The following is a 16,236-nucleotide window of genomic DNA, read 5'->3' as shown; positions in this document are numbered from 1 at the left end:
GATAGTTGCAGGGGCTCAACTGGCATGTGAATGCCTGGTGGCTGTGTGGCAGCCATGGGTTCTACTGGATCCTGATGCCCACATCCATAGATGAAGGAAATGCTAACTTTCGATCAGGGAGGGTGAAAATAGAGATGCCAGTCTTTCCCACATTCAAGCTGGTGATTGTGCGCTGTGGTCCCAGCCCCTGTGGGCTTGGTGCTGCAGGACAGAACTCCTCATGGAGGAATGGCCCTTGGATAGAATCTTAAATTCCTTGACTGAGCTGTGCTTTCAGCAGTCCCTTGGTGTTATAAGGTAACAGTCAGAACTAGTGCCTTGAGCAGGACTTTCTTTACCCTCTTTTCCCCAAGCCTCTATTCTTGTCTTTCCCACTTACCTCTTCCTCCCTCTCCAAACCCCAGTGGCCTACCATCTGATAGGGAGCTCATCCCATGGTCCCTCCTATGAGACCAGAGATGGCCTCTCATCCTGTTCTCCTTGGGCTGTGACAGGTGAAGCAGCTGGTGCCGGTCCGGGATCAGTCCCTGCAGGAGGAGCTGGCTCGCCAACATGCTAATGAGCGTCTGCGGCGCCAGTTTGCTGCTCAGGCCAATGCCATTGGGCCCTGGATCCAGAACAAGATGGAGGTTGGTAGCACACTACTGGAATCTGGAGTCCTACTGAGCTTCAGAACGGCACACCCCGGCCTTGATTCTGTCTGCACCCCTCACTCCATTGTCTGTGGCTGTCCGTACAGGGCTCAGAGGCACATTTCTGCTGTCCACCCTTGTCAATGACAGAGCTCTTTCTCAGGTGTAGTCTCATCAGGACCTGGATTTTAAGCCATCCATCCCTAATGAGGGAGGGCAGGTGAAGCGTCACACGTACTTTGTGTTTCTAAAACATTCAAGAAACATGGCATTGGAATGGCTCTGAGGATCTGGCTTTTTTAATCGCTTTCAACAACAGCCAAGAGACATTTTCTGTCTCTACTTTGGGATCAAATATGAACTTTATCTTAGAGGTAGAAACACCTAAAGTGATAAGAAATTCTCCCCTGTGGTCTGGTGCCTCTCTGGCAGCTCTGCCTATGCCTGCCAGTCCTGGTGCCCACAGCACAGAGCAGGCCTAGCCTTCCTCAGAACACGTCTCTTCCCCTCGAGAAGGTCAGCAGGACTCCTTCCTTACTCCTGCTTTGGATCATGGTTTTTTCCCCCTTCCATTCTCTAGACAGACATGAACTTAGCCTAATATCGCCCTGTGGTCTTGTCACTAATTTGTCTGAGACATCTAGTGCCTTGGGTTCCCTGATGTAGGGTGGCCATTGGCCCAGGAGCCAGAGGCCCACGCTGTCTGTCTCTGTGCTCACGGGTACCCCACCACCACCACCCCCGAGTCCCCACCTCCATCCCGCTGTCTGCTAAGTGCCTCTCAGCTGCCTGTCTGGGGGACTGCCTCACTCGCTCAGTACCACCTCATGCCCTGCTTGCCCGCCACATACAGGAGATCGCTCGGAGCTCCATCCAGATCACCGGGGCCCTGGAGGACCAGATGAACCAGCTGAAGCAGTACGAACACAACATCATCAACTACAAGAACAACATCGACAAGCTGGAGGGCGACCACCAGCTCATCCAGGAGGCCCTGGTCTTCGACAACAAGCACACGAACTACACCATGGAGGTATGGAGGGCGGGCACACGGGCAGGCTTGACTCACCTCGACACCTCCTCTGCTTGTTTCCTTACGCACATTCCCCTCTCCGTTTCCAGTGAATTCTGTAGGTGTGAATGCAGGGGACAGTTAAGTCTATTTACTGTGTGTGGAAGAGCACAATGAACTGTTACAAGCACTAAACAATAGTTCATTGTCAAAGTTATCCTTATTGTCATGGCGAAGTCATTACACTTCTTTGGAGAGGAACTTAAATTGTCCTTATTTCTTCCTGTTGCTCTTTGGCTAGGGTTGTTGTTGTTGTTGTTGTGACTGTGGATGGTCTCATGCACCCCAGACTCTCGTGGATCTGACCATGTAACTATGAATGGCCTGATCCTCCTGCATCCATTTCTTGGTTACTATGATCACAGACACATATCATGATGCCCGTTCCTTATTAGTGATTTTAAAAATTAGTCCAAAGAGTCAAGACTGTCCCTATTTCCACCAGTCTCCTTCAGTCTGATCTCCCTGGGAGACTTTGGGTATAGCCCAGTGTCCATCCAGCTATTTGGTAAGTGTGAAGATGTCTTTAGTCACAAATAGACCACACATTGAATATTTAATCTACAAAGTATGGGCCAGAAATGTAGTTTAGGTATAGTGTTTGTTTTTTTTTTTTTTTTTTTTTGGTCTAGCATGTGCAAGGCCCTAGGTTTAACCCCTAGTTCCAAGTATATGTAACATAAATAAGAAATACGAATTATGCGAAGTGCCACTTTGTAGATTGTCATTTGTAGAATTCTGGTCTCATTCCTTAATATTTCCCACACTACAGAATCTTGCAAAAGTTGAAACAGTGAAAAAACATTTTTAAGTCCAAGAGAGTCAAGCTGTTGAGACGGCTCAGCAGGCAGAGGCACTTGCTGTGAGGTCTGACAATCTGAGTTGAGTTCTAGGAACCTGTGTCAAAGAGAGACTCCAAAATTTCCCTGTGATCGCTGCACAGGGACTCCCCGCACTGATGCTGCTGCTGCTGCTGCTGCTGCTGCTGCTGACAAATAGAATGAGCGTAGCAAACCTATACCAAGCCCTGCGTATTTCCTGCTCATGATGCACTAAAACCTCCTTGACCTAGTTGACGGCTGGTTCTTCTCCTTGGTAGCATATCCGTGTCGGATGGGAGTTGCTGCTGACAACTATCGCCAGAACCATCAATGAGGTGGAGACCCAGATCCTGACAAGAGATGCCAAGGGCATCACCCAGGAGCAGATGAATGAGTTCAGAGCCTCCTTCAACCACTTTGACAGGGTACTGCTCTCTCTCTAGTTGCGTGAAAGGCAGTTATATCTGGAAAAGCATGCGTACTGTTGCTCAGAGTGCTTTAAGTCACATGTGTACCAGGCTGGCTTTGAGGTCTTTCAGTAACTGAGGGTGACCTTGAGCTCCTGTCCCTCTGCCCCCACTTCCAAGCGATGGGATGGTGGCAGGTGCTTGGCGTCATGCCCAGCTGCTCACTTTAGGTCTCCCTGCTCCACAAAGTTCACAAGGAAACTGGTTGAATGATCCCAAGGGAACTAGCGATCAAACAAGCACTGGTCATGTCACCATGTCACCGTCAAGTGACCTTACATCAAGGCTTTTGCTTTGTTTCCTGGAGTTGGGGATTTAGCTCAGTGGTAGAGTGCATGCCTATCAAAACACAAGGCCCTGGGTTAGGGCCTTAGCAAGGGGGTCGGGAGAAGACAAAAATCTGCAAAAAGAAACAAAGGAACAGAAACAATGTAACTTGCTTTGTTCCTTGTAGATCCTTTAACTAGGACTCTAGTTAATAGCAACAGCTTGGCTGTCTTTAGTGAAAGCACCTGCTTGGTGGTGAAGAGGGCTGGCTGTTCTTGCAGAGGACGTGGGTTCAGCTCCTGACACCCAGTCAGAGGCTCACAATCCCTGTAACTCAGGCTTCTGACCTTCACCGCCCCGTGCATACACCTGGTACACACATGTTCACCCAGGCGTACAAACATAAACATTAAGTAAATAAGTAAACCTGAAACATTCTTAAATGTAGAGAAGGTTTATTTACATTAAGCACTGGAAACAAAGTTCTCCTGGGGTCTGTTGTGGTGAGATCAGATATTTAGATTACTCCCATGTTCTCACTGTACAGCAAGACGGGGCTGGGTGTGCATGCAGGGAGCAGAAACAGGAAGAGCTCTGTGGGTTTGAGGCCAGCCTGGTCTACATAGCAAGTTCAGGCAGGAAGGTGCATAGTGAAAAACCCTGTCTTAAGAAAAGAAAAAGAGACAACGCAGATAGGATGGCAGGGTCATGGAGGGCGTGGATGGAGAGATCCCTCCATGGACCTCTGGGCCGTTGACTATCACAGAGCACAGGTATGGCCAGAGCTGTGTTTCTGAGAAGCTCACTAAGATGAGGGTGGGGGCAGAAGCCAGATGTGGCTGCTGGAGAAAGGAAGGAAGGGGTCTGGAAGGAACTGGGTTCAGGGACAGGAGTGGTGAGACTGAGGGCTTCGTGGGAGGGAGACTGATGAGCGGCAAGGTTATTCCAGCCTCCAAGGGCAAGAGAGGAGGAGTGCTCGTGCGCCATCGCCATCACCATTGCAGGAAAGCTGGCCCTCCTGCCTGGGCAGTGGGAGGCCCGCTTAGTGAAACCAGGCAGTCTGCACATAGTGATCTTCTCCAGCGAGCGGCCATCTGAGAGGAAGAGAGGAGACCTACAGGGCTACTGCTCCAAAGCAGGTGCAAGAGCCAGAGCAGGGGACCAGGGGAGTGCACAGGGGAGCCAAAAGGCAGGATGCAGGGCTGCAGAGTGGCTGACATGGCGAGGGCCAGGCCCTCAGGCCTGAGAGCCAACACTCAGGTTCCATTCACAGAAGACAGAACTTCTACCATTGGCTTTCTAAACAGGTCATTTCCTGAGTGAACAAAATCAACTGAATTGTCAGTAAAGACCTATTGGTGTTTAAATGTTAGCTGTCTCTCTTACAACTCTGAGACATGTACATAGGAACCCTTTTCATCCCAACCAGATTTTTGCATCGGATACCCTGCTTTTACAGAGCTGAGAACACTCTGGAGAGCTTGTCATACAGATGAAGCCATTACATCTGGCCCTGGGTTCCATTCCCAGCGCTTCATCTGGGCAGTAGTTTCCCAGACTGGTTGAGCCATGAGTTTCTCCATTCAGCTCTAGAAATGCTTGCAATATGTGCTGTTATCAATAGGTGGCAGTAGTGAGCTCCTCACTGGCTCCCTTTGCTGCCTTTAGTGTGGGTTCTCTTTTCAGTATTAGTCTTTATTACACCTGCCTCCTTTTCCTTTCCTTCCTTTTATTTTATTTTGCAGTGATGAGGATCAAGCCTAGGACCTCGTGTGTGTTAGGCAATGCTCTCCCACTGAGTGACAGCCCAGTCACCTCTTCTCTGTTAAAGGGATTATTTTATAATATCCTTGTACTGTGGCTTTGTCCTTCTGTAAGTCAGAGGTGACCTCTAATCTTAGCTGGTCACTCTTTCTCTACCACCTTGCTTACTGGGCACTGGGTCAGGCAGAGCTGTTCATCTGGTCCCTAACTGCCTTCTCTCTGTTCTTTGCGTTTGCACAGAGGAAGAACGGCCTGATGGATCATGAGGATTTCAGAGCCTGCCTCATTTCCATGGGCTATGACTTGGTAAGACACAGCCGAACTTCTGCAAAGGTCTGGTACCATACCAAGCCTCGAGTGTGGGGAATCTAGATGTGACACTTTCCTAATTGGTTCATTTTCCTATCACAGGGCAATGCTTTTTGAAAATCTGCTTATTACTATATAAAAATAATGCTACAGGGTTAAAAATGTATTTTATTCAGTACCTGGTAAGGTTTCCTTATGGTGAAAACATTAAGGACATGGGATCTCCTGGTGGTTTTTAGAAGCTGCATTGACATAGCTCACGTATTTCAGTGAAACAACTTAAAATGTTCACGTCAATGACATCTAGTTGCCTGCGTTTTAAAGTGTGTTTTCCCTTGTTATTTTAAAGGATAGAAGAGAGATTTTAATGGCTGGGGATGATAGTGCAAGATTTTAATCTCACCTCTTGGGAGGCAAAGACAGGCAGATCTTTATGAGTTCCAGGACAGCCAGAGCTATATTGGGAAGTCTCTGTTTCAAAAATACAATCAAGAGGGAAGGAGAGAGGGATTGGGGAGGGGGGAAGGGGGAGGGAGGGAGGGGGGAGGTGAGGGAGGAGGAGGGAGGGGAAGAGAGGAGAGGGAGGGAGAGGGGGGGAGGAAAGGGAGGGAGGGGGAAGGGAAGGGAGGGGAGGGGGAAGGGAGAACAGGGAGAGGAGAGGGAGGGGGGAGGGAGGGGAAGGAGGAGAGGGGGAAGGGAAGGAGGGGAGGGGGAAGGGAGGGAAGGGAGAGGAGGGGAGGGGGAAGGGAAGGAGGGGAGGGAGGGTAAGGGAGGGAGGGAGGGAGGACAGATTATAGAAATGTACTGCATTACCCTTTGATGATTACATATTTATCTATTTTCGAAACTATCTTGTTAGATAGCCCAGGGTGGCCTTGAACTTACTGAGATCCTCCTGCCTCTGCCTCTAACCTGAGGCTTAGAGTCCTAGCAGTGTAAGAATAAATCAAATATATAAATTCATAGAACAAGCCAGAATAGCAGGTGACATATTCCTGTAGTCCCAACACTCAGGGTATCTTGAGTGGCCCAGCTGGGAACTCACTGTGTACTCCAGGCTAGCCTCAAACGTGCCATCCTGTCTGTTCAACTTCCTAAATACTAGAACTACAGGTTTGCACCTTGCTTATATATAAAGCACTGGGCTTTTTTTTTCTTAAAGCTTTTTTTGTTTGTTTGTTTGTTTTTCAGTACTGGGGATGTACTAGTCAATTGCTTTAATACTGAGCTGTACTCCCAGTCTTTTTTTTTTTTTTTTTTTTTTTTTTTTTTTTTTGGTTTTCCGAGACAGGGTTTCTCTGTGTAGCCCTGGCTGTCCTGGAACTCACTCTGTAGACCAGGCTGGCCTCGAACTCAGAAATCCGCCTGCCTCTGCCTCCCGAGTGCTGGGATTAAAGGCGTGTGCCACCACGCCCGGCGTACTCCCAGTCTTTATTGAGCATTTAAAATACAACTGCGTTGATTCCTCTGGTAATAAACTGAATAATGAGCACCATCTTACATAGCAATTCCACTTTCCAACTTTGGCTGAGTTACTCCTCCTAATTATGTAATTAGGACTGGCAACATGGGGTACACAAGGGACACACTTCTGATGGGCAGGGGCCTCTGGCTCGATGCTGCAACCACATTTAAAACTGCCGGAAATGGACCTGAGTCACCCACGTGAGGACGCCTTTGCAGAGAGTGAAGAGAACAGCATGGAGGATCCATGACGACGTCAAACCCTGACGCACACACTGTCTCTGTACCTCCTCAGGGTGAAGCTGAATTTGCCCGCATTATGACTTTGGTTGACCCCAACGGACAAGGCACGGTCACCTTCCAGTCCTTCATTGACTTCATGACTAGAGAGACCGCAGACACCGACACGGCAGAGCAGGTCATCGCCTCCTTCCGGATTCTGGCTTCTGATAAGGTCTGCTGGGACAGGTTTTCTTTTGTTTTAAAACTTTTAAAATGATCTTTGACTATCTGGGGACAGTACTTGCGCGTGGGCCTTGGTGTGTGTGGCGGTCAGAGACAGCCTCGGACATCAGTCTTGCCCTCATCTCGTTTGAGAAAATGGACCTTCTTGTTCCCTGCTGTATATGCAAGGCTTGCTTTTCTGCAAGATTTCAGGGATTCTCCTGTATCTGTCTCCCATTTCACAATAGGAATGCTGGGATTATAGTTGCGTACTGTTATGTCTGGGCTTTTAAAAAATGATTTGTCTCTGTGTGTGTGCGCGTGTTGTGCATACATGCATATGTGCTTGCGTGTGTGCGTGATCTGTCCTCTCATACCCCTATACAAGAGTTCCAGAGACAAGCAGTGTTCTCCAGGCTCATGTAGCCTTTACCTGCAGAGCCAGTTTGCCAGCTGGATATTTTTAATACAAATTAGGCAGGGGTTTATATGTATAGAGAGAGGCTTAGGAAAGAGTAAAGCTTATCCCAGAACATGGGTGAAGGCTTCTTGGAGGCGAGGTCCCATAAGTATATATGTTTATAAAAGTTCTCTCCTTCAGTGCCAAACCCTACTCTTTCTTTAAGTGTTTTTTTTTCTCCTCTCAGTGACATATTTTCATATTTTTAAATACCAGAGCATGAAAGGGTCTCTCCATTTTCTTATATTTCTGGTTGTGAGCCTAACCTTTAATGGCTAAGCCATCTCTCCAGCCAAGGGTCTCCACTTTCTAAGAACATCAGTTATGTGAAGTCAAATGAGTCACTCCTATGTTCTCCTCAGTTTATGATGTGAACCAAGTTGACCCACGAGGTGGGGAATTAAAATCAGAATGTTTATCACTCACATTTGACCCAGTATGAGAAATATTGGCAATAATCCCGCATGTGTTTTTACCAAGCATCCTGGAATTCCCGCAGGTCACCTTGCAGACTCACTCTCTGTGAGCCCAGCTTTTGGTTGTTAGCTGGTAAAAATGAGCAGAGTAGACTCCTTACCTGTAATCCTTGCCAGTGTAAGAAGTGTGCAGATATTAAGATAGCTTGTATTTTAGGTTCTCTGCATTTAATTTGCACTTCTTGTGTTTTTCTCTTAGCCTTACATCTTGGCAGAGGAGCTTCGTCGAGAGCTGCCTCCGGATCAGGCCCAGTACTGCATCAAGAGAATGCCCCCATACTCAGGCCCGGGCAGTGTCCCCGGGGCCCTGGACTACACTGCCTTCTCCTCTGCCCTCTACGGGGAAAGCGACCTCTAATGCTCTTTCTGTAATCCCTACCCTATCAGAATGCAATAAAGGCTGAAGTATAGGCTGTTACCTGGAAACTTTGACAAACTTTATTAAGAGGTGTGATGAGCTGGACGTTGTGGCCCACGCCTTTTCTCCCCACACTTGGGAGGCAGAGGCAGGCCAATCTGTGAGTTCAAGGACAGGCCTGGTCTACCTATCAAGTTCCAGTCCAGCCAGGGATACTTAGTGAGACCCTGTCTGGAAAACAAATAAACAACAACAACAACAACAAAAGAGAGACTGGGTGAGGGAAGGGCTAAGAAGAAAGGTCAGTCTATAAAGTGCTTGTCCTGTAAAGACGGCTCAGTAGTAAAGGCGTTTGCCGAAAACTCTAACAACCTGCCTTTGATCCCTGGATCCCGTGTAGCAGAAGGAGAGAACGGCAAGCAAGTTTTCCTCTGGCTTCCGCATGCATACGCGCACATGCACCTGTACATACGTGACCATGCACACCATCAGAGGGTTTTTTTCTTTGCGGCTCATTCTTTCCCAGCCTAAGTCAGGCAGAAGCAGCGTCAATGTGTGTGATGTAGTGGTCCTTTTCCCATGGGTCTCTTTCTGAATTTTTAGCTACGTGAAATGAAAGGGTAGGTTGGTTTGTTTCTTTGACTAAGTCAGCCGGTTGGCTTACATATGGTGAAAACGGGGCGGTCTGGGGCAGAAGTGAGTGCAAGTGTGAAAATCGAAACATTCAGGATTCATGACTGGGGAAGCAATGACTCATTGGTACTCTGAAGGTCTAGTGAGGGTTTGATGTTTAAAATACATCTCCATGCCTTTATATTTATGTAGTTATCTTTGGGAGGACACATTTGGGGAGGACATGATTGGGATTCTAGCACGGTTTTTTTTTTCCTTGCTTATCCTAAGATCAGCAGGACCTACCTATAAGTGATATCATTAGTGAAATTAAACATTAGGAGATGGGCCTGCAAGTGGGAAACAAATTCCTCAATACATTTTTTTCTTGAGAGTGTTTCTCTGTGTAGCCCAGGCTAGCTTCAAACTGACAATCTCCTGCCTCAGCTTCCTAATTATGGGAAGACTATGGGTATATGTCAGTATGGCCCCCTTTTAATAATCAAAACAAAAAAAAATTTTTTTGAGAGTGTAATATAGCCCAGGTTGGCTTTGAACTCCTGCTCCTCCTGCCTCTTCCCCACAAGTGCTGGGATTACAGTGTGTCCCCAGTCAGACTCATTACAATCTGAAAATTATTTATTCCATTGTTACATTTTAACTTATTGTGTATGCATGTGGCCATGCGATGATGTGTGTGGAGGTCAGAGGACAACTTCTGGGAGCTGGGTCTGTCCTTGTACCACGTGAGTCCCAGGGAGCCAACTCTGGTTGTCACGTGGCCTTTACTTCCTGACCCTGCCTGCTCACCTGCCTTAATATTTTTGGATAATTAATTTTTTTACTTTAATTATGTAAATGTGTGCTTTTGTTTGGGTATGTGTCCCTGCACAAGTGTAGGCACATGAGAAAGTCAGAGGTATTGGATCTTCTGGAAGTTGAGTCACCGGCAGTTTTGGGCACAGGACACAGATGCTGGGAACCGAACTCTGGTCTTCTGAAAAGGCAGTCAGTCTCCTAAACTTCTGAGCCATCTCCTTGGACCTCATTAATGTTTTTGGTTGGTTGGGTTTTTTTGTTTGTTTGGTTGGTTTTTTTTTTTTTCGAGACAGGGTTTCTCTGTATAACTCTGGCTGTCCTGGAACTCACTTTGTAGACCAGGCTGGCCTTGAACTCAGAAATCCGCCTGCCTCTGCCTCCCGAGTGCTGGGATTAAAGGCGTGCACCACCACGCCTGGCTCATTAATGTTTTTGAAGTGGAGTTTTCAGTCATCTCTTTATAGGACTGGACAGTCGGGTTTGGTGTGGGGGGTGAGTGTCCCTGGAACGTGAAGTAACAGGGAAGCAAGTTTAGTTGCCAGAGATGGAGGTGGAGTCAAGAAGAAAAATGAGGTTTCTGTTATTGTCTCTTGATTCCCTGTGGAGCTTTTTGTAGAAGTTGCAGAGAGACAGCTCTAAGTGCTTTGTTCTTTAATAAGGGGCTGAGCATGGCTGTTCCCAGCGAGACAAGAAGGCTGTATAGCCTCTGGCACTAGGTGGAGCTCTCCCATGCCTTAGCATGCAGAGGGCAGCCTTCTCCACACAGGAGGTAAGGTCTCTTTGCACGCCTTTGCTGCATTCCTCCTGGGAGTCAATAGTACTGGAGGTCAGAATGTCACCTCTTGGATGGGACAGTGATTCATGGCTCTGTCTGGGTCAAGTCCCTGTGCTCCCACTTGGTGCGTTGGTCTGGTGAATGTGTGTTACTTTTCCATTCCTGTTTTCCAAACCTCTATTACACCCACCCACCCACCCACCCACACACACACACACACACTTCACTCCAACCCCCACCCCACTCCCACCCCCAATCCACCCCCAGAGTTTCCATCCTGCAGACAGCTTGCAGTAAACAAAGTAAAAACACCTGTTAAATGTTGGTCCATAACGATCAGAAAGCTAGCTATAAACAAACAAAAACAATTGCTAATTGCAATTAAAGTGTGACTAGAGAGGGAACAATGTGTCTGCTAACTGCTTCTATTTCCGCTAAGTTCCTGCCACCAGCTGGAAATTTGTTCTTTTCCATTTACCAGGGTTTGCTGCTAGCCTTACTGACCTTTCACCTTGGCCCACTTTCTTAATTTGCTTCATAATTATTAAGTAGTTGACAGTTTGAAAAGTCTCTGAAATACTTGGGCCTTGAGTTTAATACCATGTGCTTTGGGGTGGGGGTGGGGTGAGCTTTTGACTGTTGTATTTGAAGCAGGTGCTATGCTCCAACTGGAATTGTGAAGGAGAATCCAGGAAGTCATTCCTTTTAACTAGGAACTTGTGTTTTAGGGTGGCCATGGGCAACTCATCTCTCTGAAAAATTTTAATCTCTCTATAATATTCAGCAAGAGGTTGGATCAGTACTATCTAATGATATGGGAGATAGGGAAATAAGCCATGGAAAACAATAAAAGTATTTATACTGTCATCCTACAAGTTGTTTTTATTTCTGATCATGAGTTAACAAAGTTGCCAAAAACAGTCAGTCTCTCTCTCTCTCAAATCATTTTAAAGGATAAGCAGGCAATTTGGTTAGCTATAAGCAAACATCTCATACTTGAAAACATTCAGTTGGTGTTGTATTTGCCTCCCTGAAAGAGTCAGAGACTGGTGGGTGATGTGGCTCAGTTGGTAGAGTGTCTTGTAGTGTCTTAGGGTTTCTATTTCTGCACAAGCATCATGACCAAGAAGCAGTTGGGGAGGAAAGGGTTTATTCAGCTTACACTTCCACACTGCTGTTCATCACCAATGGAAGTCAGGACTGGAACTCAAGCAGGTCACAAAGCAGGAGCTGATGCAGAGGCCATGGAGGGATGTTCCTTACTGGCTTGCTTCCCCTGGCTTGCTTAGTTTGCTTTCTGATAGAACCCAAGACTGCCAGCCCAGGGATGGCACCACCCACAATGGGTCCTCCCTCCTTGATCACTAATTGAGAAAATGCCTTGCAGCTGGATCTCATGAAGGTGTTTCCTCAAGGGAGGCTCCTTTCTCAGTGATCAGTCCCAGCTTGTGTCAAGTTGACACACAAACCCAGCCAGGACACTTAGAATACACAAAGCCCTGTGTTCCCAGCCACAACAATGTGTAAGTCAGGTCTGGTGGCAGATGCCTATAATCTCAGTATTGTGTGGGTAAAAGCAGGTGGGCCAGAAGTTCAAGGTTGTCTTTACCTACATAAGGAGTTCCAGGATGGCTTGGGTTACACGAATGAGACTCTGCCTCAAAAAGAAAGAAAGAATCAAAAAGGAAGGATGGGGTGGGGGAAACTTGTATGTAATGTGTGGTACATGGGCGATGGGGAATTGGAACTGACCCACTTCAGGGTGAGTGGTACACAATTTAAGAGGAATGTTTAAACAGCAGGTCAGTTCAGAATTCTCAGGAGATACATATTTGTTAATTGTGTATATGCCCAGTTCTTACTTCCAGGTTTCACAGTATGATGGCCTAGGCTATGACTAGGACATCTGTGTTTTTATGAACTCCACAGGCATATTATCTAACTCCCAAGTGAGGGCCTGTGGCTTAGAGGAAGGGTCATTTGATAATCAACATTCGCAGAAATTGGAAAAGCCCTCGCTGAGGAGGTTAATAGGAACAACAGGAGTGGCCAGGCCAGGTCTTTGTGTCATCTCTGCCATTATAAAAATGCTTAGCCATAGCCAGGCAAGATGGCTCATACACCAGCACTTGGGTGGTAGAGAGTCAGGAGGATTAGAAGTCCAATGTCATCCTTAAGGAGTCAGGCTGTCTGGGTCTATGTGAGTCCCTGTTCCCACCACAGCAGCTCAGGCTTCTCCACTGCAAAAACAAAAGTGCAGAAGAAATGCTTGGGAGGTCACCAAGGCACCCGGGTAACTCCTTTTGTATGGCGAGGAAAGGTCTGGAAGGGAAGCCATGGAGGCAGATGGATAGGAAGTGAGTCATTGTGGACCTGTGCAAGACAAGCCTAGAGGAGGAAGAAGACTCACAGTGGTTGCTCAGGAGGCAGAAAGTCCCTGGGAATACTCAGCATGAGCTGTGAAATGGTATTATGGTCAGAACTAATGAAAAAGAATTGATTTCAGGACAGGGAAGACTAAGAAGAGGTTCAGAGGCGAAGAGGACATAGCATTTGTTACCTTTTCTCCAGGCTCCGCCCCACAGTTACCTGGCAACAGCCAGTTGTGCCTGACTCACTATAAAAGGGGCTACTGGCCCCTCCTCGCTCTCTTCTCTTTTCCTATTGCTCTTGCTCCCTTACCCTCTATCCCCTCTCTCCATGTTCTCATGGTCTCTTTTTCTCTCTCTCTGCACCTTTCTGTCTCTACTCCCTTCCTCATGCCCTAAATAAACTCTATTCTATACTATACTGTCAAGGGGAAGAGTTGTCTCAGCATGGACCAGCAGAGTCACCTTCTCCTCCCCCCACCCCCACCATATTGCACCTCCACCAAACATATCCCTGGCTTCTTTTCCTTTTTATAAAACACAACAGCATCGATCCAGCAGCAGGCCATGGGCTCTGCTGGTTATGTCAACTTGACAAAACAGACTTATCTGAGAGAACCTCAATAGAGAAAATGCCTCTTTGAGATCCTGCTGTAAGGTGTTTTCTTCACTAGCGATTGATGGAAGGGGGCCCCGCCCATTGTGGGAGGGGCTAGTCATCCTGAGTTCTATAAGGAAGCAGGTTGAACAGGCTAGGGGGAGCAAGCTCGCGAGCAGCATCCTTCCATGGTGTTTGCATCAGCTTCTACCTTCTGGTTCCAGCCCCGTTTGAGTTCCTGTCTTGACTTTCTTCAGTGATGAACTGTGCTGTGGAAGTAAAAGCCAGTAAAAGCCCTTTCCTCCCCACCTTTGGTCATGGTGTTTCACCATGGCACTAGAAAGACTAAGACAGGCACCAGTGGAGAAAAAAAATCAGGACAGCTCAAACGGGCTGAAGGAGAGCTAAAATTGCAAAAGCAGAACTAAAATCTGTACCAGAACTGGACTTTTTAGTTATTGATTTTGACACAGAGTTTCACTCTAATATAAAACAGCATCCAATTTAGGGTGCTGTCCCTTTCCCTCCTTGTATCTCATTGCAAAAGGCGAGAGCAGCTATCAAGTTCTGCTCTGAATTGACATTTAAGCTGATTAAGTTTCTTGAACAACAGTTCCCAGAAGCTGCACCTTTAAACCAAGCCCTGTGGAGGCTGATGAACTCATTAGGCCTCAGTGAAGGTGGAGACATCACAGGTGCCGGTCCACAACCTACTTAAATTTACCTTAGACCGTTTTAGTCTTCTAAACAGCCATTCATAGCCAGCCTCTGTGTCAGGCCTAGTACCCCATGATTAGAAGGTAAAAAACCTTTTGGACTGTATTAAATTAACAAAACACGTGCTTCCATCAATCAAAAGCCTAATACCATCAGATAGCCTCCGAGGCAGATAGCAGAGGTTTCCCCAAGTTGCTGTAAGCTTCTTTTCTGTTGTTTCTACCAAGTTATTTTGTAACAGGTCAGATTTCAAAGAAACCCAGAACAAGACTCACTCCTACCTGTGGCTCCGCCCAGCACTTCTCACCAAGCCCCACCCTAAGCTCTCCAGCCCCTGGGCTTTCCTCCCCCTGCTTCTCAATCCTATAAAACTGCCATGTCAGCCATGTCTTCTCTTGTCCCCTCTCTACTCTTCCTCTTTTCCCCTCCTTCCTCTTCTTCCTCTCTTGACCCAGTTCAGACTCTTCCTGATGACCCTCTTGTATTTACAGCCATACCTTGGATTTGTCATGCTCTCATTTTTTAATCCATAACACATCTTAATTTATCAATTTTCCTTGTTTTATTAACTAGCTATACATATATCAACAAACTTTGAATGATAGGTGATAATTGGAAAAGTAGTTATTATACTCTTAGCAAAATCTGTTATCTCAGGTTCTTGCTCTCTCTCGCTCTCATCCTCCCTCCCTCCCTCCCCTCCTATTCTTTCCTACCTATTTCATATCTTCCCTTCCACATATACCTATCTTTGGTAAGGTGTATTAAAAAGGCTTGGGTTCTCAATAAAATTACCTCACAATCCAAAGTATTCCAGCAAAGCAAAAGCTTTATTTCTGTAGAAGTGTGTGTAGTGGCACTTCAGCAAGCAAGCACACCCCATTAGTGGGTGTCTCACTGGGTTTTTATTCCTACCACAAGGTGGCTTTGCACTCTTATGGGCCTGGTTAATTTAAAGATACTCAGCTAGGAAAAAGAATGCAAATTTGAGCACAGAGTGTAACTTTGAGCGCTCGATTTGATTTCAAGACTCAGACCCCAGAAAAATCTGACTTGTTTTTTTTTCAAATAGCTTATGTGTAATTTTAAAAAATAGAGTTTGTCAGCTGGGTGTGGTAGCACATGCTTTCAATTCTAGTGCTCAGGAGACAGAGGTGGGTGGATCTCTGTGCGTTGGATGTCAGGCTAGATAGCAAGTTCCATGCCAAGCAGGGTCATATGATGAGACTATTTCAACAAACAAACAAACAAACAAACAAACAAACAAAAAATGGAGTTTGTCTTATGTCGGGTCCCACTCTACCAGCAAGCAAAAAAACGCAACCACCGGTTCTTCTTAAAGCAGTTTTTACTCAGGCAGCTTTTTTCTTCAAATTCCCCAGCCTCTCTAGTTACAAGTGTTTTTCTCCATTCGAGCAACAACCACGCCCCCACCAATCACCACAGGTCACATCACCTCACCAGGCAGGCTCGCTCAGCCAATCAGGGATTAAGGGCGGGCCATCCACCAAACATGGGCTTGTTTACTGCCTGGCCAGATTTCTGTCCGGCTGGCCTGTTTACAGCCTGGAGTGGCTTCCTACAGTCTTACTTAACCCCATTTGATAGAAAAGATGGTACAGGGCTAGAATGATGGCTCAGTGGTTAAGAAAACTTGCTGATTTGGTTTGGTTCTACCATGAACTTCTGGCAGCTCACGAGCACCAGCTCCAGCAGGCCTAACTCCCTTCTTTGGTCTCCAGTGAAATAAACAAAAAAGAGAAAAGACAATACATTTTGTTTATATCTCCTACACAAGGGTGCTACATATAT

The 16,236-nt window shown here is 46.7% G+C and overlaps 1 protein-coding gene across 2 annotated transcripts in view; it reads left to right on the top strand.

Moving 5' to 3' along the window:
• Positions 1-8,602, top strand: part of Actn2 (actinin alpha 2) — a 71,307-nt gene extending 62,705 nt beyond the window's left edge. For both annotated transcript variants that reach the window (NM_033268.4, XM_011244263.3), the window contains 6 exons: positions 495-629; positions 1,486-1,665; positions 2,804-2,950; positions 5,264-5,329; positions 7,092-7,250; positions 8,376-8,602. In NM_033268.4, coding sequence (NP_150371.4) covers positions 495-629; positions 1,486-1,665; positions 2,804-2,950; positions 5,264-5,329; positions 7,092-7,250; positions 8,376-8,534 — 846 coding nt within the window. In that variant the 3' untranslated portion in view covers positions 8,535-8,602. The remainder of the gene's footprint in view (positions 1-494; positions 630-1,485; positions 1,666-2,803; positions 2,951-5,263; positions 5,330-7,091; positions 7,251-8,375) is intronic.
• Positions 8,603-16,236: the final 7,634 nt, after the last annotated feature.

Source organism: Mus musculus, chromosome 13 (assembly GCF_000001635.26).
Source record: "Mus musculus strain C57BL/6J chromosome 13, GRCm38.p6 C57BL/6J".
Lineage (NCBI taxonomy): Eukaryota > Metazoa > Chordata > Mammalia > Rodentia > Muridae > Mus > Mus musculus.
The sequence above is the reverse complement of the archived record's forward strand: the minus strand, read 5'-3'. Positions and strand labels throughout refer to the sequence as shown.